This window comes from Hemicordylus capensis, chromosome 4 (genome assembly GCF_027244095.1).
Source record: "Hemicordylus capensis ecotype Gifberg chromosome 4, rHemCap1.1.pri, whole genome shotgun sequence".
Classification (NCBI taxonomy): Eukaryota; Metazoa; Chordata; class Lepidosauria; order Squamata; family Cordylidae; genus Hemicordylus; species Hemicordylus capensis.
Window position 1 is genome coordinate 151,866,412 of NC_069660.1, and position 25,309 is coordinate 151,891,720.

At 42.9% G+C, this 25,309-nt stretch overlaps 1 protein-coding gene across 3 annotated transcripts in view; it reads right to left on the reverse strand.

The window, feature by feature from the left end:
- Window positions 1-23,401, reverse strand: part of SMG7 (SMG7 nonsense mediated mRNA decay factor) — a 122,041-nt gene extending 98,640 nt beyond the window's left edge. Inside the window, exons 1-2 of one of the 3 annotated variants that reach the window (XM_053245813.1) lie at window positions 22,885-23,401; window positions 22,258-22,458 (exon numbers count right to left, since the gene is read on the reverse strand). In XM_053245813.1, the coding sequence (XP_053101788.1) occupies window positions 22,258-22,259 (2 nt within the window). In that variant the 5' untranslated portion in view covers window positions 22,260-22,458; window positions 22,885-23,401. The remainder of the gene's footprint in view (window positions 1-22,257; window positions 22,459-22,884) is intronic. The other 2 variants (XM_053245812.1, XM_053245814.1) reach the window with 2 other exon arrangements.
- Window positions 23,402-25,309: the final 1,908 nt, after the last annotated feature.

The window sequence follows — 25,309 nt, forward strand, 5'->3', positions numbered from 1 at the left end:
GATGGGGAGGCTCTTATTTCAGCAAGAACTGTGTTCCAAAACCTTGGGGCAGCAATAGAGAAGACAAGCCGGTGGCAAGTGCAGACGAACCTCTCCAGATGATCTCAATGGGCGATGTGGTTCATAGCGAAGAAAACGTTCTCTTAAATACCCAGGACCCAAGCTGTTTAGGGCTTTATAGGTTATAACCAAAACCTTGTACTCTACCTGGAAACTTACCAGCAGCCAGTGTAGATGTTTTAAGGTAGGAGTGATATGGTCTCTCTGAGATGACCCAGAGACCAATCTGGCTGCTGCATTCTGGACTAGCTGCAGTTTCCAGACTACGTACAAAGGCAGCCCCACATAGAGCGCATTGCAGTAGTCAAGTCTGGAGGTGACCAGCAGATGTACTACTGTTCTGAGGTCATTTATCTCAAGAAATGGACGCAGCTGGCATATCAGCCGAATTTACAGAATCAAGTCCTCTAAATGAGTCAACGCTGTTCACAATCCAATCTATGATTAGAAGCTTCTTATGCCAAATGTAGCTTTGGTACTGAAGTATTTTTAAACATAGGAAATGTATGAAGCTGAAGACATTCTGTCACCAAGTTTTAACATATTTATTATAACTTGCACTGTCCATGCAGAAAAGCAAAACATGCATGTTATTGTGTAAACAGAGTAAGTTTTTGTTAACTATCTCTGAACAACAGCTATGCTATCTTGATATACCAGCTTCTTCACCTGCTAGAATTAAAGGATGTTTTTACTACATCTTTTGCTGACTCCGGAGTCATTCACAAATCACCATTTATCCCTACAGAACTACTGGCTGCACTCAAGTAACTCTGCTGCATTTATCCCAGGACAAAAAGAGGTATGCCAAGAACTGATGACCCCCAGTTCAATTCAGTCTCTGGATTTACCTCTTGAGCATGTGAACAAACCAGTGGCTGTAGCAAGTTCAGTAACTGTTGACCTGGGATTGTGTAGAGGACAAAAATTATAAAACCAACTTACAGAATAAAATTGCTTGTAAGAGGCCAGGCCTTTCAATTTTCAATTGAGGACAGTGCCATTTCTATCACAAAGTTGTTATTGTATTTATATACAATTTTCCAAAAAAGGATACGAAAAAATAGTTTCCTTTCCTAACAGGGCTTTTACTTACACACACACCCGTCTGTCACTGGAGAGATGCTAGGCTAGGCTGAACTAGGACAATTGCTCTCCCCCTATTAAATTTAAGAAAAAGTAAATTTTTAAAAATGTGTTTCTTGTTCATTGAACAGAGGTTGTTTGCTCAACTTAACTATGGTAGATTCCCATCACTATTCTGGGGCTATTTATAGTCCAGAAATCTGAAGTATACCAAATGGGATCTCTTACCACAAGTTTAAGTTCATTCAAATTATTTTTATTTCTGATATGTATAACCTCCTTGTTTTTAAAGTGGGTAAGTCCAGATACAGGGGGGGGAAATCCATGAAAACCATAACAGCATCTATGCCATTAAATATATTAAAAGTATCAAACCTCACAAATTCATCTAAACAAGCATTTTTTCTACCAAAAGATTAGGACAATGGGCTTTGGTGGGCTTCTTTTGTTGTTGTAAACAACATTTTGTCCTACATCCCTTTAAGCATTTTCCTGAAACTGTATATTGTAAGAACAAATACAGTTCTTTTCAGTGGAGAGGTTGCTCTCTTGAATCTCCTACCTTGAATCCTCTATCTGTTCAAGGCACAACCTAGGTTTACTAAGCCTGGAATCAGTGTTCCCTCTATTTTTTCATCTGTGCACTGAATGAATTTTGTTCGGGACAGCAGTATCAAGGTGTGTGTGCATTCAGAATGGGGCCTTCTTGATTCAGCCTAAGCAGGATCTAAAATTAACTGAGAGGACATAAAAAAAATTCTGTGCATGCGCATATGCACACACCTTAGAGGGAACACTGCTTGGAAGGAGAACCAGGGCCTGTCAAAGTTTACTCAAGCATTGTTCCTGGAGGAATCTGGGTGAGGCTGCTTTTGTGATAAGCTAGGCAAATCTGGCCTACATATTCATGACAGGCAAATTAAAATGAACTATGGTAGTAGTTTTGTCAAGTGAAAACTGTGAGATGCAGACTGTCTTTTAAAAAGCTGTAATGTTAAGTTTGTACTTAGGATACCAAAGGCCGAAACAGTTCGGTCAAACCCCACAACAGCAAATAGTTAATGCTCTTCTATTTCAAAAGCAGATCAAACTTACACAGCTAGTTGAATAAAGACACACTAGTTACAATCATAAAGAATTCTAGCAGTAGTCAAATATAACAGGTGTATATGCAGACAACTATTTATCAAGAGAAAACTTGCTAGCATGAATTGCTTAGCTGCTTGCTAAGCCAATTGGCAAGACAATATTGACTGACTCTTACTACACATCTGCACAGGACCAGAAATCTAGGGAGCAGGAAAGACTGGGAGCAGGGCACTTGGCAGAATACCAAGTATTTGCGTATCAAGTGGTTACATGCCTACCATAATCACTTAAAGATAAAACTGTGCCCTCAGGTCGGTGTCTACTCCTGGCGACGAGAGCCCTATGGTTGTCTTTGGTACAGTACAGAAAGGTTGTCTTTGGTACCATTGCCATTTCCTGCACAGTATGAGATGATGGCAGTATCTTCCTATATCACTGCTGCCTGATATAGGTGTTTCTGGGAAACATACCAGCACTTACTACTTGACAAATAGTCACCTGTATATTCACCCCAATGTCCAGAAAGGAATCTCACAGTATTGCAACTGATCCATGCTCACACATTTCCAGAATATGAATATGGATACGAATATGAATGAATACATACATACACATACACATACACATACACATACACATACACACACACAGTCACCCAGGGACAGCACATGCATGTGCATAATTTTTATTTTAAGATCAATTTAAAATGGGAACCAGTGTTCCCTCTAACAGGGATTCCCAGATTTTGACTACAACTCCCATAATCCCCAAACAAAAGCCATTGCAGATGGGGATTCTGGGAGCTGTAGTCAACAACATCTGGGAATCCCTGTTAGAGGGAACACTGATGGGAACCCCCATTTCAACTGTGTAAACAATATAACTCAATAGTAAGTAAGTTCTAAGTGCTACTAGAGATGTGCTATCGCCCTCCGGATCAAAACGCTGACAGTGACTGGGAGTTGCATAAGGAAATCAGGGAAGTGTCAAGGAGAGGCAGGGCAGCAATGATGATGATGATGATTACTACATTTATATCCTGCTTTTCCTCCAAGGAGCCCAGAGCAGTGTATCACATACTTAAGTTTCTCTTTCACAACAACCCTGTGAAGTAGGCTAGGCTGAGAGAGAAGTGACTGGCCCAGAGTCACCCAGCTAGTATCATGGCTGAATGAGGATTTGAATTTGGATCTCCCCAGTCCTGGTCCAGCACTCTAACCACTCCACTACGCTGGCTCTAATGGGCGACTTCAATTACCCACACATAGACTAAATAAATTGACAGTCATATAATGACAACGAAGTCAAATTTCTAGATATGCTGACTGAATGTGCCCTAGAACAGTTGGTCATGGAAGCAACCAGAGAGAAGGCGACCTTGGACTTAATCCTGAGGGGCACCCAGGACCTGGTGCATGATGTTGATGTCAGTGTCATCAACCCTTTAGGGAACAGTGACCATAGTGCGATCCAATTCAGCATACATGCGGGGAGAGAATCACCAAGGAAGTCTAACACTTTGAATTTCAGAACAGGAAACTTCTCCAAAATGAGGAGTATAGTGAAAAGAAAACAGAAAGGGAAAAATCAGGAACGTCACTTCACTCCAGAATGCATGGAGTTTACTCAAGACCACAGTACTAGAAGCCCATTTAGATTGTATACCCCAAAGGAGGAAAGGTACCAATAAGTCCAGGAGGATGCCAGCATGGCTAACAGGTAAAGTCAAGGAAGCCATGAATGGGAAGATTTCCTTCTGAAATTGGAAGGCCTGAACAAATGAAGAGAACAGAAAGGAACACAAACTATGGCAAAAGAAATGCAAGGTAACAATAAGGGAAGTGAAAAGAGAGTTTGAGGAATATTTAGCTAAAAGCATCAAGGGGAATAACAAAAACTTCTTTAAATACATCAGAAGCAGGAAACCTGCCAGGGAGGCAGTTGGACCATTAGACAATGAGGAAGTGAAAGGGATTATTAAGGAGGATATGGAGGTTGCAGAGAAGCTAAATGAGTTCTTTGCGTCCGTCTTCACAGCAGAGAATATTGAGAATATACCTGTTCCTGAACCAGGCTTTTTGGGGATGGAGTCTAAAGAACTGAGTCAGATAGAAGTGACAAGAGATGATGTTCTAAACTGTCTGGAAAAATTAAAAAACAGCAAATTGCCAGGACCGGGCAGCATCTATACAAGAGTCCTCAAAGAACTCAAATGTGAAATTGCCAACCTCCTTGCTAAAATATATAACTTATCCCTACAATCAGGCTCTGTACCAGAGAACTGGAAAGTAGCAAATGTAACACCGATTTTCAAAAAGGGATCCAGGGGCCATCTGGAAAATTACAGGCTGGTTAGCTTAACATCTATTCCAGGCAAATTGTTGGAAAGCATCCCCAAGGATAAAACCGTAACGCACATAGAACAGGCCCTGCTCCGAGAGAACCAGCATGGTTTCTACAAAGGTAAATCTTGCCTCACCAACCTTTTGGACTTCTTTGAGAGTGTCAACGGGTGCGTGGATAAAGGTGATCCAGGTGACATCATATACCTGGACCTCTAAAAAGCTTTTGACAAAGCCCCTCATCAAAGACTCTTGAGAAAATTTAGCAATCATGGGATAAAGGGACAAGTACATGTGTGGATTGCTAACTGGTTGAAGGACAGGAAACAGAGGGTAGGTATAAATGGAGAGTTTTCACAATGGAGGGAAGTAAGGAGTGGGGTTCCCCAGGGATCTGTACTGGGACCGATGCTTTTTAATTTATTCATAAGTGATCTAGAAGTAGGGGTCAACAGCAAGGTGGCCAACTTTGCAGATGATACCGAACTATCGTGTAGTGAAATCCAAAACAGATTGTGAGGAGCTCCAAAAGGATCTCTCCAAACTGGGCGACTGGGCGACAAAATGGCAAATGCAGTTCAATGTTGGCAAGTGTAACGTGATGCATATTGGGACGAAAATCCCCAACTTCAAGTATATGCTGATGGGATCTGAGCAGTCAGGGACTGACCAGGAGAGGGATCTTGGCGTCATGGTGGACAGCTCGTTGAAAGTGTCGACTCAATGTGTGGCAGCTGTGAAAAAGGCTAATTCCATGCTAGGGATCATTAGGAAGGGGACTGAAAATATAACTGCTAATATTATAATGCCCTTATACAAAACGATGGTGCAGCCACACCTGGAGTACTGCGTATAATTCTGGTAACCACATCTAAAAAAGGGCATTGTAGAACTGAAAAAGGTGCAGAAGAGGGCAAACAAGATGATCAGGGGCCTAGAGCCAGTGTTCCCTCATAGGCGTGCACACATGCCTGCGCTCACAAGATTTTTGATGTCTGCTCAGTTGATTTTAGATCCTGCTAAGGCTGAATCAGGAAGGTCCCACTCTGAATCCATATGTGCACACCCACCTTGATACTCGCGCCCAGAACACAACTCATTCCACACACAGATAAAAAAAATTAAGGAGAACACTGCCTAGAGCACCTTCCTTATGAGGCGAGGCTACAACACCTGGGGCTATTTGGTTTAGAAAAAAAGACTGCGGGGAGACGTGATAGAGGTCTATAAAATCATGCATGGTGTGTAGAAAGTAGACAGAGAGAAATTCTTCTCCCTCTCACATAACACTAGAACCAGGGGTCATCCCATGAAACCAATTGCCAGGAAATTTAGGTCCAACCAAAGGAAGTACTTTTTCACACAACACATAATCAACTTTTGGAATTCTCTGCAACAAGATTCGGTGTTGGCTACTAGTTTGGATGGCTTTAAGAGCAGTTTGGATAACTTCATGGAGGAGATATCTATCAACAGCTACTAGTCTGAAGGCTGCAGGCCACCTCCAGCCTCAGAGTTAGGATGCCTCTGAATACCAGTTCTACTGGTCTGTGACCGTAATAAAGATTGATTTGATTTGAGTACCAATTGCAGGGGAGTAACAGCAGGAGAGTGGGCATGCCCTCAACAACTGCCTGTAGGCTTCCGGCAGCATCTGGTGGGCCATTGTGTGAAACAGGATGCTGTACTAGATGGGTCTTGGGCCTGATCCAGCAAGGCTGTTCTTATGTTCAAAACTCCATGTTTTCTAAATGTCTCTGAAGTCAAATAAAATCTCTATTTGGTTTGCTATAATTTGACATTTTTAGAAATCCTAAACCTTATTTATCCATTTTTAATTGTTCTGTATTTAAAACATGTGATGTTACACAAAACTATTCTAACTGGGTTTCGAGTACAAAGAAAACCAGTTTTGAGACAGAGTTATTCTGGTCAAAAGGTATCAATGTTTGTGTTGCATCAAATGCAATCTTCCTTTTGCATAAAGCTTTTGCAAAGACAGTATTCAAAACACAGACTGCCATGCCATGCTATGTTTGTCCACTTTCTCCTAAAAATAGTCTTAACCTTGACACTGAAACACCTGCTGTCAGAGTTCCAGTCCCAGCCCTTGCTTCCTGGCAGCTGGTACCTTCACCCCTACACACACCCTCCAATTCCTGCTCTTTACTTTGGCAGTTCCTCCCACAACAACATTACTTGGAAATAACATGCAGGGTCCCCCAGTGGTCTATGGGAAAATCCTTGTGAGGTGATCATTTAGAATAGCAAGTACAAAACTAGAGTTTCCAGAAATCACTCTTGTTGCTTAAGAAATGATAGAGGAAAAGAGGAGCTATTTAACAGCCAAACGTGTGGTAGTTCAGGCCTTGAAATTTTTTCTTTGTATCTAGGGAGGCACCAAATCTTTCCATCGTAAGCGATAATGCAATGCGTTTTTGAGTGGAGACAAATTGCTCCCTCCTCCAGGGGTCCTTGCAATATACTTGTCCTCCCTCTGTACATGCACACATGTACACACACACACAGCCATTCTGCTAGTATGAAATAAAAGTAGGCTCTCAATAGGAGTAATATTGCTTGTGCATGCTGCCCACTAAGATAAACTGTTTAGGATTTACTGGAGAGTATGCCCAAAGCAAAATGGCCAAAATAGACATGGCAGCCACAAACTTGTGCGTGCACGTATTCTATGTGTGTCATATGTTTAAATGCACGTGCCATGTAGCATTACTACAACAGTGACATACCAATTCAAGTCACCAATCACTACCACGCTAACATTACATGTGAACTGACCAATTCAAGTGGTAAGTAAATTTAAACATGAGGAAGTATGCATGGAAAGTTTACATAGGTAAATACCCATGGCCCATGTCAGGTCTCCAATAACAAACACCATAAATGTGGCAAAAAGACTGTGTGTGTACACATTTATGCTCTGAAACTAGGGTGGATTTGATTTAAATCAAACTGATTTAAATCACGATTTAAATCACTAGCAGGGTGGATAAAAATAAAAAAAAATCTGATTTAAATAAAAAAAATCTGATTTTTTTTATTTAAATCGGATTTTTTTGATTTAAATTGGATTTTTTTTATTTTTATCCACCCTGCTAGTGATTTAAATCGTGATTTAAATAGTGATTTAAATCAGTTTGATTTAAATCAAATCCACCCTGTCTGAAACCCACACTGAGTTTTTAGCAACAAGTAGATTTCATAAGCAGTCAGTCAGTCAGTCAGTCCTTTATTACGGTCATGGACCAGTGCATAGCTAAAACATACATACTTACATGCTTACATATAAGAAAAGAGACTCAGCATAATAAAACGGACAGATTATAACACAATAGTACCAAGTTAAAATTAGAACAGTTATGGTGAACTCCAAATAGGTCTGACTGAAAACCTTATTAAGCAGAGCACCCTCCATAGCAATCATGAAACAGGAATCACAGGGGAAGAAAAGAAAAGAAAAGAACATTATTGAAAACCTGAGAGGATGGTGCAAATGATATGACAATACCTTGCCATTTTGATGATTAGGTTGTCATCAGAACTGGACAATAAGTACTTCAAACAGAAGTCATCCAAGTGCCCGGGAAAACGTTGCAACAAAGGGGACACTAATCTTAAGCGGGTGTCCCTATAAAAGTTACAATAAAGTATGGCATGCGCAATTGTCTCCACTTGACCAGACCCGCAAAGGCAAAGTCGAGCAGAAAAAGGGGTACCTTTAAATCTTCCCTCCATGACAGCAGATGGAAGCGCATTAAGATGGGCGAGCGTCAGAGCACGTCTAAATTTGGGGATAGTAACTAGACTTAGATAGCTAGCTGGTTTAGTGCTGAAGATTTGATCCCCTAGAAAGATATTCTTAGGCAGAGAAGCGACTTCTTCCTGCAGTTCCATGTCCATGATACGTTGTTTAATCTCAATCCTGGCACGATCGTATCCCAATTTTATAATCTCATCCTGAGAGAAACCATAGTGAGCCAATTTGTCAGCAATTTGGGTCTGCCACTTAAATCGGAAGCAATCAGTCTTAATAAGGGGGGCCAGTCCTACGCAAGAGAAGACAAATTTTAACCAAAATAATATGATAGTCCTCCAATAGCAAGTTTCCAATCTAATCATACTCACCTCTCGTCTAAGCGCAGCATTGGGCACGCATCAGGGGACTAACAATATAGATCTCAGAAATTTAAGACTGCAGGGTTTCTAAAGCCATAAAGTTGCTGACAGGTCCTATTTGGGCTCCGTACAGCACTTGGGAGTGGACTTTAGATACAAACAGTTTAACTGCAGCGGGGATGTAAGAAGTCCCCCTCGAGAAATGAAAAGAGGTAATAAGGTTCGTGGTTGACTGTGCTGTCAGCAATGTGGATTTGAGGTGGGCATTGCGTGAACCTGATGACTGAAAAACCACTCCTAGATATTTGAAGGAGTTGACCTGTGCAATCCTGTGGCCATTGATGGACCAACAATATTGCCTAGGTCGTTTGGCAAAGACTAGAACTTTGGTTTTTCCATAATTAATCTCAATGGACTCTTGGGAGCAAAATTATGAGAGGAGACCCAAAGCACGTCTCAAACCTATTGGGGTTTGGGACATGATTGCCATATCATCTGCATATAAAAGAATAGATACATGTTTATTTGCTATTTTGGGAGGATGCATGGAAGGTATAGATACAAAGGAGACCACCGAATTAATATACAGATTAAATAATAAGGGAGCTAAAATGCAGCCCTGCCTCACACCCCTGTATGTGGGTATCGCATTCGAAAGGGACCCCAGTGCATTACATCGAACTTTCAGAAAGGCACCTTCATACAAGGAGGAAATCAATAATAGCAACCTTCTGTCGATTGTAAGGTCCCACAATTTGCGCCAGAGCCTTTCACGGGATAGAAACACACACATTTGCATCTTTTATGAGAGTAAAGCAGCAACAAGGAGACCTTTTCATAAAAGAAAAAAGATATACTGGAAGAAACCCAGAATGCCAGAGGGTGGGTGGGTGGGTGGGTGGGTGTGTGTGGTGTGTGTGTGTGTGTGTGTGTGTGTGTGTGTGTGTGTGAGAGAGAGAGAGAGAGAGAGAGAGAGAGAGAGAGAGAGAGAGAGAGAGAGAGAGAGAGAAACTGTTGAGCCACGTTTTACTACAGAAAGGTAGCATTCAAAAACCTACTATCTAAGACAAATCAATTCACTACTTTGAAGTCACTTAAAAGGCAGAAAAATTGGTTCACATTCTTGGTGGCTAAGTGACATTTAGCAGTGTTGGAAATAAGTCAATTCCACCAACTACATCCATGTAAGTCAGCTGCAGTCCACCAGTTCATGACATGTTTCCAATTTAATGGCTCAGTGGGGAAATGCTTGACTATCAAGCAAGAGGTTGCCGGTTCAAATCCCTGCTGGTACACCTATATCGGGCAGCAGCGATATAGAAAGATGCTGAAAGGCATCATCTTATACTGCGTGGGTGATGGCAATGGTAAACCCCATCTGTATTCTACAAAAGACAACCACAGGGCTCTGTGGTCGCCAGGAGTCAACACCAACTCGACGGCACACTTTACTTACGTGCTCTTGGTTGCGCATCCAGATCTTCTAACATACATATCTAATTCTCAACTTCACTCACTATCCCCAAGCATATATTTTTTCCTTTTCTGTCACTGCGGAGAACTGGTTTTCAATCATAAGGCCAAAAGCATGTTTTACTACCATTAATATTAGCAGGAAACTTGCTAGCTTCCTGGAAGTCTCAAAGAGGATACTTATTATGATGGTGAATTATAATTGCTTATCTTACCAACCAACTCAGAATATTCCAAAAACTAAATCAGCCAGTATACATCTCATTATTGATGCAGGTAACCATTTTGGGAGAACACACAATACTAGCACAGTTCACATTTAAACAAAGCCATCAGTAAGGACCTGCAAACATCATGAGATCTCAAGAGTCAAGCTGAGTTTTGAATTGCAGTGAAAGCAAAATCAGAAATAAGATCAAGTTTTGATTTACTGTAGGACATGAGAAAGAGAGCCTCTGTTCAGGCTTCTACATTTGTGCTTAACATGGTGACTGTGGTGCTGTCATCTGGTGAGCATGACAAGCCTCAGCCCTCCTACCAAACTTGAAGCTAGTTTGAAAGAAGTGGAACATTCCAACAGCTACACAGTAATCCCATCCCTTCTCCAGCTCTTATGCTGGGGACAAGATTGAGGGTTGTTTTGGCTATTGCACTGCTAAGGTGTCTTGAGAATCATGACCACTAAGGGTCAAACAAGAAAACCCCATGCCTTCCGTTCCTGTTCTTGAGCAGGAAAAGATAGTGCAGGAGTGGGGAGTTCACTGGGGTTGAATCCTTGTCTATAAGGAATTCACAGTAGGCTGCCACCATTCACTTTATTTTGATGAAGGAAAACCCACTCTCCACATAAGAATGGGGGTGAGGGGTGGCAAAACCCTCCCTAAAAGAACTGAGCAATCCTAGGACTTCAAAGGCATGTGACTAAGGCAGACCCAAAATGAGGAGTAGCACACTTCACCATCAAGGGTTTATTCCTACATTAAAAGAAAAACAGGAGTATGCAATAAGAACAATTGTCTCTTCATAAAGCAGATTGTAACAGAGAGTGTTTCACTAACCAGGCAATTCAGATGCAAGCAATACAATAAAAGGAAACTAGCTGAACCCGCACAGAGCATCTGTGTGCTAGAACTTTGTTGCTTTCCTTGCCCCCAGCTACAGCCCCTGCTTTATTGCTCCATGTCAGTCAGCCACCCACTCTCACTCACCCACCCCTCCCCGCTGCTCACCCTCTCACTTGCCCCCTCCCCGTCATTTGCTCACTCACTCGCCCCCTACCCGCTCCTCTTCCCTATCTGCACATGGAATCCCCACTGCCCAATCACCACAGTGCTTCTGTTCTGTTACCTCCAATTGGTAAAGAACTGTGTGCCATGTACAATCTTAGTGTATTATACACAGACTTCCCTCATGCATCTTACTACTCACTGGCAGGGGCCTTCCTGCTCTTTCCAGCCTCCCAACTTCCCAGCAGCTTCTCAGCCTGCTGCTTTTTCAGGGGAACTCCTGGGACAGCCCGAACACTCTTGGGACAGCCCGAACACTCTTGGGACAGACCGAACACTCTTGGGACAGACCGAACACTCTTGGGACAGACCGAACACTCTTGGGACAGACCGAACACTCTTGGGACAGACCGAACACTCTTGGGACAGCCCTCTCTGGCTTGGTGGAGCCCTGTTCTGCTCCGTGGAGCTTAGGGTGATGAAAAAACATAGACAGCTAAAGGGACGCTGAAGGAAGGCTCATAACGAATCTGACCCAACACAGTCTAGAGCCCATTTTAGGGACTGCTCCGTGGCATTGGGGCAAAGTAGAAATGTTTTTTCTCCACCTCCATTGCATCTGCCCAGTGTAGGCCAGCAGAGCTATTTCATGTGACAAAGTCATTGCTTCACACAGGCCCCTGGGTGACAGGAAGAACCTGCTGTGACCCATTTGCATGTCACTTCACAGATAAAGTCATTCACATCCATGCTAATCTGGACTCCAGGATTTTGGAAGTTCCAGATGCGCCCTGGCAACCATCTGGTCAGACTGTGATGCATTCATTTTAGTTAGTGCAGCCTAAGGAAGTGGACAAGGTCCTAGGCAGTGTGAGGCCAACACCATGTGCTCTGGGCCCTTGTCCTTTGTGGCTAATAAAATCTGCCAAGAAAGGAACAAGTCATTGATTGGAGCAAAGGGAGGGCAAGATGCCATCGTGCCTCAAGCAGGTGGTGGTAAGATCTCTATTTAAAAAGCCCTCCCTTGATTCCACCAACTCTGACAACTATCTGCCTGTTTTAAATCTTCCCTTTTTAAGCAGTGATAGAGCGTATGGTGTCTGTGCAACTGCAAAGGGTCTGGAATGATATCAGTTATCTAGATCCTTTTCCTTTTTTACTTCCCCTTGGTGCCTCTTGTTGAGAAAATCCATCGACTGCAGGAAAGAAAGTAAAATACACAAAACAGACCACAAAAATCAGCACATGGGGAACATAACAATCATATTTCTTTGGACACAAGAGCATGCATCTTGTTATCCTGAGCCATTTTTGGAAGGGCGGTATATAAATCAAATAAATAAATAAGTGTGCACTTTCAGCAATACATATAAATCTGAAAATCACAGCGGTTACTTCTCCACTGAAAAGTGATGGTAGGTTGTGATCTTCAGCAGAAAAGCAATAGTGGTCAGGAATGTGTGCTTAACCCTTCCCCTGGCCACCTCCCCCCAGGTAAGATTTCCAGATATTTTTGCAATGACAAGAGGAGTAGACTGTTGTGGGTAAAAGCTTAAACACACACTCCTTCCTGCTGCATCTCCCTTGCAAGTCACCATATACTCTTCAGTGGAGAAGTGACAACCAAGGTTCACAAACCCATATCTGTCACCATGTTGGTCTGAATGTCACGACATAATTAAATAGAAATGAACATATGCAAGTAGTCATATACCAATGGCTGAATGCCAACATCATAATCTACAAGATGGGCATTCAAAGATTAGAAGACACACACATGAACAATCTCTTAAGTAACAGACATACACCTAGAGATATTAGGTGTTCAGTAGAATTATCCATGCAAAACATACTTTATTCTTCCAGCTTTCCAATGTTAGCCAGTGAGATTGAATACATGGTATATGAATTTAGATAATATGCTCCTTAAAGTACATAGACACCAACCAAGATAAAGGGACCAGCAACAGAGCTCTTGTAATCCTCATGGGCTTGACTGAAATAGAGAAGACAGGTGAAGCACAGTTCTGCAGTGAACCTTTTTCTGAAGCAGGAAATGAAATATGATAGTCCATTGAAGAAGGATGAACACAAGGAGCAAGATGCAGATATTTCTATTCGATTCCAAAAGAAAAAGGGTTTTACACTACCATTGTTAGCATGTTAACAGTCTGAGAAAGCATCTGATTTTCTGGTAGCAAAACCATCTCATCAATGCATATTTTCCACTTTTGTCTAAGAGAGATGTGTTTTAATCTTATAGTAAGACAAATGAGACCAAACAATAAATGTATGGCTAGCTGATGTTTAAAACACTGTAAAAATGATGTAATAAAATGCAGAGGTACAGTGAATATGCTTCTGCCTAACCTTCAGTTACAACATACCTTTTTTAAAAAAGACCAATATATATATTTCACATAACAGAGACTTCTGGAATTAATATTATGGATGCTGTAGAATCTTATTAAGAATACTGCAGACAGCCACCTTTTGAAGACTGCTTGGACAGCTGCAGGACTTAGCCAGAGATCTTTCACTGTCTACAGCAGGTCCCCTATTAATTAGGACTACCCTTCCACACCCCATGCCTGGGGACAGCTAACATGTTATGACAACTTTGACAGTACACATTTTCTAGAGCTTCAATACTCATTGAATGAACGTCATCAGAAAGTGATAGAAGTGGCAAAGTACCTTCCCTGTCAGTAATATATAGAGCAATCTCTGGAAGCTACAAGATATCCCTATTAATCCTACGTAAACAGCCCATTTAAAGTATGCATTGGTAGTACTAAAAGCTCAGAGGGACATGTGAAAGAACTACATATGGAGAACCTCTTCTCCTCAAAGAAGCTATTTATTAAACCTACTTTGACAATTATCCTGTCAGAGAAGTTGCCATCAAAGCCAGATTGCATGCAAGCTGTAAGCAAAAAAGTATAAATTGACTCATTGCAAAATGCTCTGCAATATCATTGGGACAATTGTGGTTAAACTATTCCTTGATCATCATCATCCCAGACTAGCCAGAAAACTCAAGAGGACCTCATGCCAATTCCAAGGCATATTTATACAAATTGTATCAAATTATGATGATATACCAATAGCCACCTCGGCCTTCTAGCTCTCAATAAATTTCCAATGCAACACAGAGTACAAGATTTCCAGCCCTTGGGCTATCATGATAGCAACTTCCTGGTTTTTACAGGCTGGGACTGTTAGAACCATTGGTCAAACTATGGTTTCTACTATTTTCAGAACTCAGCACCACTCCAGTAACAAACAGTAGTTTTGCATGTTAGTGCTCTCTACCAAACTATATAAGCATATTTCACTTTCCAAAATTATAAAAGTATCATCTTGTTTGAATTGTTGGACTCCTTCCTGTACCTCAAGAAAATCTGATCTGTTTTACAAGTCAAAGCTCTCAGCCTGAACCAATGAGGTATCTGCTCAGAAATATTATTGCTGAGTCAATCATGTGCCAAGAAGACTAGCCGCCACACCAGAGCAAAGTTAAGCTACACAAGTTCTCCCTCCACCCCCCTATACCAATTATGTCTTCCTGCTCTTCCACAGAAAGACTTCAAAAAAGGATATGGAAGACCTATTGGAAGCAGAAGATAAGCTAGACAAAAGCAGAAAGATGGAAATGTTCTCTATAGCTGACTGCTGCTGTTTCCCTTGTAGGTACCGTTATCTGGCTTAGGAGTATAGGAGTAATTAGTATCCAAATACATGCAAATTCAGAAGCTGAAAGTTAACCAGCATCTTTGTGGTGAAGAGTGTCTAAATATAGAACATTAGACATCACAAATAGTTTACACAAGGTACCCAGTCTCACATAAGCTTGGACTTTGCGCAGTCTGGGACTCCTGAATTCATTAATGAAGAAAATCTCATATCAACTCTAAGATTTCATTTGCTTACTTTTGCATTCTTTCACAAGACTTCAAATAGAGATACTTGAAGCTCTGTATTAATACTAGACATAAAAGAGGCTCAAAGGACACCCTATAGCGTAGGGCCCACCTGGATGCTGAACCCAATGGTAAACTGAAAGTTACAAGGTCACTCACCACTAAAGTGTCCTTAAAGACAAAGATGGAATACCAAAAGTTATTTAAGGATATATTTGTCTTCTTCTCTAACAAAAGGAAGTTATCAGAAGAGGTTTACATAGCAAAAGGAATGAGAAGATATGGTTCCCTGTCCCAAAAAGGGCTCACAACCTAAGAAGATACACAAATGAGATACCAGCAACAACCACTGGGAGGGACACTATGCTAGACTGAATAGGGACAGCTACTATCCCCTTGCTCACTATGAGACAGCCATCACTATTTAAAAAAAAAAACAAAGCTCTTTGCTCGGATGCTAACCATGTTTTTAAACCATACTATTTGTTTCCTGCTGAACCCTTACCATGCAAATGGAGAGGGCTGCAGTCATTGTAGCCAAGTTAAGATCTCTCTCAAGTTTTGGAAACATCAGGAAACTATCTTGGGTTTTACAGGGGACTGCTTTGGCTGTTATGTGCTCTTCAGCCACATATACTGGTTATGTTTTAATGACCTTAATAAAATCCTCCTCCCCTCTCATTAGTTCAGCTTTGCTGCCTGAAAGTATCACAAGCATCTGTATGCAGTTCACTACTTTACCTTTCACCATAGCACATATAAGCAGGGTTGCTCTATAACTTTACCACTGCAACTAAAAGGCTAACTACTACTGAAATTACATCAGTCACTGTAGGAGCCATATTTCCCAGCTGCAATTACTCCTTGGTTGAGTTTTGTTGCAGAAATATCCTCTGTTCCTGGATGACTTTGTGGACAACAGCAGGGAGAGACTTAACGAAGGGTAAGAGTATTTTCCCCCTCCATTGTTTCTTCTTTTCCCAAGAAAGGGGTATTAACCCTTTTCTTCTGGAAAGGAAATACATTGAAGCCAGGATACTGTAGAAGCAATTGTGAAGTACAAACCTAACAGAGTTTTTACCCCAGGAATAATCCAAATATGCCACTACTCCTGAGAAAGAGAAAAAGAGAAAGAGAGAACAGGCAGCTGCCACCAAAAGGCACACAAGATAAGAATCTCTGGAATCAGAAGTAGTGGTCATCTCACTGAAGTCTCTAGAGAGCTTACAGACTGTAATGCATTCTATGTGGAGCTGCCCCTGATTACTGCTCCAAAGTTTCAGCAGATTCAGAACTTCACAGCCCAAGCTGATGGGGCAAAGTCACCAGCAGCACATTACATTAATGATCTGGCATCTCCACTGCTTCCGAATCACCTTCTAGATTTCAAGAGTAATAGGACTGTTTAGGGAAGCCCTAAACTGTCTGAGCCCAGCATACCGTTACCATTTCAATGTTTTGTTGTGAACAAGGAGACAAAAGTGCCACCTTGAGGTTATCATCTCTGCATGAAAGTTAGGCTGGAAGGGATTCTAAAGAAGCATTCACAGTAGCTGCCCAACACTTATTTTGAACATTCAAATGCCAATTTTTCCAGAATGTATTCAAAGCAACTCATAGCAAAAGAAAATATAACTCAAATGCAAAATCAATCAATATAGGATAAAAAATTTAAATACAGCCACTCTAGGAGATATTCCAAAGACCCAATTTTTAAAAGTACAGTTTTTATAACTCTTCTGGAATAAAAGCAAAGAGGAACCATTTCAGAAAGAGATTATTCCATACACTGCTTTGGGACCACAGCTGTAATGGGCCTGCTACTAGTGGCAGACATTCATTTTCATAAACAAATGATAAGTGAAGCAAGGCCTGATTTGACCAAGTCTGTAGGAGGGTTGATATAGCAAGAGACAGTGTCTAACTTATGGCAAATCAAGTCTGCGTTGGTTAAAGTCAGCATCTCAAATTGACTACAGAAATATAGCCTTTGCATTGCCTGTTGGTCATGTACATGTTCCCATACATGTTCCCATCTCCTGACATTCAACAGGAGATGTGCTACAGTATCTTGCACAAGCTGAAACTCCTGAGCCATCTTCAACAGCCCAATATAAAGCACATAATAATAAAGCCTGAAGTTACGAAAGCAAGGATCCATAGAGCAAGGACCCTGCATCTCCTGCTACATAGCCTACGCAGCAGATGCAGTTGACAAAGCTGCCCTAGAATTCTCAACCTAATTTTCAAGAAGCAAAGCAGGATCCAGGACGACACCATGGTGTGCACAGAAACGGTGCCTTCCAGTTTGAAAGGGGGGGTTCTCTTTAAGGACAGGGGAAGGTACTCTTACCCCTCCCACCGCATTTCCCCCACCAGTGCTGCCTTTTTAGAAGGTCCAGTGGGAAAGCAGCATACTTCCTTGCTGCCCCAGTGCCTCCTTGGACTGGACGTTGCCATTATGTGTGCGCACAAGCGAGTGCAATGTGCGTATTAACAGCTGCAACTTCCAGTCACTTCCGGTCTGAGGAGGCACTGAGGTGTCAAGGAGGTACGCTGCCGCCACTCTGCTAGATCATTTAAAAGGCAGCACTGGCGGGGGAAATGCGGGGGGGAGGGGAAGCACCCTCCCACATCCTTAAAGAAATTTCCACCATCTTTGAACCAACTGAACCGCCAGTCTTTCGAACCGGTTCAGTGACCCATAATGGGCCTCCAAACCAGTTCCGTGCACATTCCTACACCAAAGCCGCAAACTTGGGTTGATGGGATAACAACCCCCATCAACTGCTGGCACATTTAACCCTTCCAGGGCACAAAGATTTTTCAATAACTTCTCTGGACTGAATTTTAGTCTTTTCAAATTCATCCATCTTACCACTACTTTTGAACACTAGAAATACAACTGGCAGCTTTTGGACGCTTGTTGGCATAGAACTGGGTATCATGAGCATAATGATGACACCCAACTCTAAAGCCCCAAATCCTCTTTCCCAGAAGCTTCATATAAATGTTATAGAGACTTGGTGAAAGAGCCTCAGAAAGCAGACTTTGATACCCCAAGTTGGTATTCTAAATGGTCTAGGTAAATGGAATGGTCCATAGTATCAAAAGCTACTGAGAGTTCCAACAAGATTAGCAGGAAAGCATTCTTAATCTTCAAACACTGAAATCAACCAGAGTTACCAAATCCATTCTAAAAGCAAGGCTAAGGCCAGAATGAAAAGGATCTAGTAAAGATGCATCATCCAACATCACCTAGAGTTGCTTTGTTGCCCGCCCATTCAGTTCTTAAGGAAGCAGTTTGTTCTCTCTAATTTTTCTCATCTGTGTGTGGAATGAGTTTCATTCTGGGAGGCAGTATCAAGGCAGTATGTGCGCACGTGCATTCAGAGTGGGGGCTTCCTGATTCAACTTGAGTGGGATCTAAAATTAACTGAGTGGACATAAAAACATGTGAGCGCACACACACACACACCTTAGAGGGAACACTGGTTGGATCACTGGACACAGACCTACAACTGGCTAGATCCTCCTTAAATCAGGTATACTTGTTTTAAGAGGGAACAGATCACCATTTAAAACAAAATCAGACATAAGAAGCTGCCTTACATCTAGTCAGACCATTGGTCCATCTAATTATATGCTAACTGGCAGAGGTTCTCAAGGTTTCAGGCAGAAGTCTTTCCTAGCTGTAACTGGAGATGCCAGGAATTGAACCTGGGACCTTTAGCGTGCAAAGGAAATGCTCTACTACTGAGCTATACCTTCATCCCTATCTTCTGCCTTACAGATCCACCAAAGTTACTATGCATCTTCCAGAAGAAGAGTAAGCTTTTTGTCCCCCTCCAGTTGGCTTTTGATGGACCAAGCCAGGGCACCCACCGAGAGTTATATTTTTCCTCGCTGGAAGTGCTGTACACTTTTGACATGTTCTTACTTATTCCCAGTCTTTCGGATGGAATCGATAGGAAATTAAAGAAATAAAGTGTAAAAAAATAAAGAAAAGAAATAAAGAAAAGCAAAACACGTGTGTGTGTGTGTGTGTGTGTGTGCGCGTGCGCATGTGCTATACCTTTGACAGAACAGTTTTACATTTCTCATCTGATTCAGCTACGTATACATTATCTAACAGGGAAAAGAATGGTTCCCACTGATGAGACCAGACACCAAAATTCATCAGTCTAATGTGCCATCACAGGTCTATAGTAGAACCTGAATAGACTGAAGAAGGTGAGCTTTGCTCCCCGATCTCATGAAAAGCATACAAACTCCCAAGCATTAATCAAGACAGTAAGAGTTCTTAAAAGTTAAGACAATCGTAGTAAGACATAATGATAACCAAGAAGAGGAAAGTATTACTACTAAAGGTAAAGTGTGCTGTCAAGTCAATTTCAACTCCTGGCACCCACAGAGCCCTGTGATTTTCTTTGGCAGAATACAGCAGGGGTTTACCATAGCCTTCTCCCATGCAGTATGAGATTATGCTTTTCAGCATCTTCCTATATCACTGCTGCCCAATAGAGTACCAGCAGGGATTCAAACTGGCATCCTTCTGCTTGTTAGTCAAGCATTTCCCCGCTGCGCCACTTATGGTGATAGGGCTACTAGTACAGTGGTCCCTCTACTTACGAAATTAATCCGTTCCGAATGCACATTTGTAAGTCGAAAAATTCGTAAGTTGAAAAGCGGTTTCCCATAGGAATGCATTGGGAACGGATTAATGCGTTCCGGAGCCTAGAAAAAAGACCCAGACCCCCAGTAAGGCTTGCAAACTGCACAGGAACATTTCTTTTCAAGAATAAACAGGCAGTAAACAGGCAGGCAAGTCAAGGAAACCGCATGTAAAATTTGTAAGTCGAGGAAACCCCATCTAAAAATTTGTAAGTCGAGGAAACCCCATCTAAAAATTTGTAAGTCGAAAAAACCGCATCTAAAACCGGATCTAAAACTGCCGTTTGTAACTCGAAAAATACTTATGTCGAGTAGTTTGTAAGTCGAGGGACCACTGTACTATGAATATTTATATACCACTCTTCAACCAAAGTTCAGAGCAGTTTACAAAAAAAATAAATAAAATGGTCCTGTACCCAAACGGCTCACAATCTAACACACACACACAAGGCAGATACCAGCAACTGCCACTGGAGGGATGCTGTGCTGGGGCTGGTTAGGGCCAGTTGTTCTCCTCCTGCTAAATACAAGAGAATCACCACTTTAAAAGGTGTCCCTTTGCTCAGCACGGGTTTTATTACTTAAAAGTGGGGTTCTTACAGATTGTTCTGAAAGTGTTATGTAGTTAATAGAGCCCCTGGTATTTTCAAGAATAGTGTTGAAGAAGGTTTCATGTCCTTCAATTCTAACTGGACATTGTTTAGACAAGGAGAAAACAGTATGAGAAACTATACAGCTGACTATATAAGATTCTGTGGGTAACGTAAGTAAGTTTTACCAACTATTTTGACTCATCTTGCAGAAGGGATCACAGCAGGGGTGGCGGGGGCAGGGGAGTGAAGATGACTTTAGAAATAACAGATAATTGGACAGAAGTGGTACATCTTCAAAAACATTTTTAAAAGTATAATTTGCTATGCAAACAAACTATGAATATCGCTACTGAGCAAGGTGTTTCCACAAACCAAGACTCTGTGAGCAGCAGAATTTATGATAGTATCTGTCTAGCTAGAAGGAATCAACTAGATTAGTCTTCGCTAGATAAGGTATTACAAACTCAGCCATTAAGAAATACATTTTTAGCCTACATTTCATGATTGACATATCCAATATCTTCCAATGTAAAAAATGTCACTGGGGAAAAAATATGGAGAAAAAGTTGAAGGCCCAACAAATAAAGTTTAGGCAACAACATTAACAATGTGGCAGCTCACAGGCAAGAGTTTTCTGGAAATTGTAAAAGGGTATATAAAGAACAAGAAGAAAGATAGATCTCCAGAGAAAGTACAGAAAGAAAAAAGTGCATTTCAGAGTGGCACTTTGAACTATCTTCTACACATCCAAATGAGGTCAAATGAAGATGAAGATTCAAGACTGGAGAGGGAGAAGGAAGAAAGAAGAGGCCTGTTTGAAAACTGCTAGTACAGTGTGATATTTTACACATCTTTGAAGATCCTTGATGAGAATTGTTCTCTTTACACACAACTGTCTTGTTTTGAGACTTCAATATTCTAACAAATTTTGCATTATACATACCTTGAAAACAAATCCTTCCTAGAGTATCTCTGCTCCCGCTGTCAAAGATAGTTCACTTTGTGTGTGTTCATTTTTAAATGGTTTAGTACTACAAGCTTAAAAGAGAACTTTGAGGCTGCCAGTAGACTGATTATAATTTGGAAACCAATTCTACAGAATCTTAGAGAAGCTCTAGGTACTTCGCCTATTACAGTTACAGGTTTCACTTTTTATCTGAGGTCAAATGCTGGTGCTGTTTAACAGTGTGGAGCAAAACTGCATAGCATGCTAGTGGCACATTCATCCAATACTGCAGAACTCAGATAGAAAGAAAAGTGAATTAAAATACACCCATGACAGCAAAGATGTCATTCTTGGCCTCTCATTTGCCAGTACACAGCACCTTTCAGTGATCAAGCCCCACCACCCCCATGATTTATCTCACTCAACAACCTATTCCTCTCTACCATGCAGTCTCCTCATTTGCTCACCCAACCATCGTCTCTCCCATCAACCATGAAACGCCATCGCCCTTCTGCACATTCTTATTTCTCACCATACCTCCTTTCTCAGCAGGATCACTAGAGCAACACCTCTGCTACAAGGTAACAGTCTAATCTTACCCTCTTTTCTTCAGCATTTCTCCCTCCTCCCCGGACACACTACACATTTTACTTCTTTCTAAAATTTACACCTTCATTCCCAGGCCACAGGGCTCTCACAGCAACTCACATTTCTTTGCACTCCTCGAATTTCCATGTTTTAGGAGGAGTGGGTGTAGATGTTGAGTGGGGGGTAGAGAGAAGAGCCACATTCCATTTATTTCACCTTATCTTATTAAGTTCTCTTTTTAGGTACAGTCGTGTTGCCCAAAACGTCAAATCGTAGGTGTTAGGGGGAAAATCCACACTGATGCAGTTGCGTTCTTGGGAGCTTGCATTGCAAAGATATTCACATGAAGAAGAAAAAACCCACCATGTTGGTTTTTAACCTACATACATTTTTGCTGCATTGGTAAAGGTTAGCAGTGCTTATCAAGGGAAGAACTACACATGGAGAGAAGCGCCTCACCAGAGACCACGTCCTTCCATCCTTCCCCTCACCAACACCCCCACCACCTGGAACCCTCCTTTCAAAGGGCTCCATAACCCAGCATCCCTCACATGAACGCTGCCTCTTCCAGGCCTTTCATTCAGTTCACATGCGTGGGGGTGTGCATGGGGAGGGGGCAAGGGAAGAGATGAGAAAAGGCAACCCCAACTCACTCGCCTTTCCCAACAGCAATAAAAATGCCCCTCAAGGCAGCCTCCCACCCCCCCCACCCCCATCCTCACTCTAAATATCTCTCCCCCTCCTCACCGGAGATACTGAGCGCAAAGCAAGCTCATCCTCCGCTGCCGCTCGCTGCCCGCCCGTCCGCGCCGGGGTCTCACAGCTCCGGCCCTTCCGCTGCCCAGGAGCCACTGCAGCTGCCGCTGCTGCCGCCACCTCCGGCCGCCGCCATCTTCCCGTGTCGGGCCCAGGCGCTTCCTGGAGGAGGAGGAGGAGGCAGCGTGAGAGGGAAGGGGAGGGGGAAGAGGGACCAGCGAGGGGAGGGGAGGAAACGGCTCTGCTCTCCGCCCACTGGCTGAGGAGGCCGATTCTCGCGAGAGGCGGTAGCGCTAACGTGGTTGCCTTCGCTCGCGCGGAGAGCCGAATGATCCGCCAGTCAAGCAGTGGCCAAGAGGGTCGGGCGGGTGCGCGGGCTTCACCGTCAATGCCGGCACAGCCGCCCCGACCCTCAAACCACACTTGTAGTGAGGCGCGGCCCAAGCTCAACGGGACACACTTCCGCCTTAGTGCACTGTAAAATCCTTCCCTCGCCCGTCGCCGCGCTGTCTGGGCCCGGCCTCGCAATCCAACTTTCTATTGGCTGACCTGATACCATAGCAACGGGGAGTGTGTGGAGTGGAGGAGGGGATAGTAGCGTTGTGAGTTATCGCCATGGCAACCACAGCACAACTCAGGTCTGCACTTTCCCCACCTCCCGGAATGTAACTACTCTTCATCCCCCTGCTCGGATGCGCGCTCTTGCTCTCGCTCTCGCTCTCTCTCAGATCTTCCTTCACCTGCTTGTCAAAATGACCCGTCTACCTCTGAACATTCATTGCGCACCCCAGTACACATCACCGTCACATGCAATCCTAAACCACCAATTCAGTGGGATTTAGGTGAAGGATTGCACCCTTGCACTCATTCCTATGAACTGTTTACTCGGAAGTGAGTTTAACTGTATTCGATAGGCTTACTTCCAATTGAGTATGCATAAGATTCTGGGGCAATTCTAGAAAAACTAGTTCTAGGGAGCAAACGTGTGGCAAAGAACATTATTAGCAAGAGTTTTGCTATACTGTGCAATAGACGTACAGTAATTAATTTTGTAAGTTTACCATTAATGAAGCTCGCTCGACGTTTTCAAATTTATTCAGAAAATGGGCCAGACTACTTTTACAAAATAGTGGCACTGGCTTATATATATACCATGCAGCCTGCCACACACCCAAGAGGCATGCGATTTCACTAGCTGTGCAGGACTCACCGAAGTGTGGACTCTCCTATCGACAGCGCACCCTAAGCACTGCATCAGAGCAGTGACCAACTCTTATTGGAAATTATGGGGGTTGATTGCCTCTATTCTGACACAGTGCATAGGATGCACAGACAGAGCCTCCCTCACAATCAGTAGGAGCATCTATTTGCTGCTGAGTCCCGCTCAGTCAGAAAGTCGTATTTCTCTTGGGTACACAACTGACTGTATGGTTTGACCTGCTCTCCCTGCAGATGAGCAGTCAGCTCGCTCTCAGCGGACAGATCGGTCGCCCACATGATTAATGGCTCCATCACAGAGCCAGTTGAGGCAGCGGGGGCCCCGGAAGTCCCAGAATGCCCCAAACTAGCGTGTGGGGCATTCGGGCGTGGGGGTGGGCAATGCCAGAAGGCTTGTAGCCTCTCATTCGAGGGTCTCCTCATGAGTCGCTACGGCGGCACATGATCAAAACAATGGGTTTAGCAGAGTGCTCGCTCTGCTAACCTTGTTTAAGGGTGGAGGGTCTTAAACGGGCTTGCCAGCAGGAGCCATGCGGTTCCTGCTGGTTCACATGCAATGGGAACTGGGCTGGGCTCCCTTAGCCGTATTTTCACTGTGTGTGTGAATAGCCTCACTGTCTTTTTGGATTAGGCCAAAACTTCCAGACTGCTCTCCAGGCTAGTTTTCTTTTCCTGCCCAAGACCATGTGTAGCAGGAAAGAGTGGGATGAGAGAGCTCAGTACAAGGCCAGCTGAAATCTGCAGGGGAGATTACCCTGCACCCTCCTTCACATGGTCTCAACCATCCAAGGGTGAAACTATAATAGGGCAAGGGGAGACAGTTGTCTGGGGGCCCACTGCCCTGGGGGGCTCACCAGAGGCAAGTCACATGACTGATTCCCCCAGCTGTGCACCTACCCAGGCTTCCTTCAGTTGTATTCATCCTCCGAAATTGATGTGAGTGTTAAGACCTGGAGCTACCACAACAGCATGTCTTTCTCTACTATGCTTTTACTATGCTTTTTTGTAATTTTACTATGCTTTTTGTTACCACTATTCAGCCTCATGTAAGATTCCTTTACTTCATGAGCTGAGTGTCAGTGAGGGGGGGCATTTTAACATCTTGTCTCTGGGCCCACTCCAACCTTGCTACGCCCCTGCACCCCTCCCAGTTCCACTTCCCGGCCAGGAAGGAAATGAAGAGGCTGGCCTGACATGG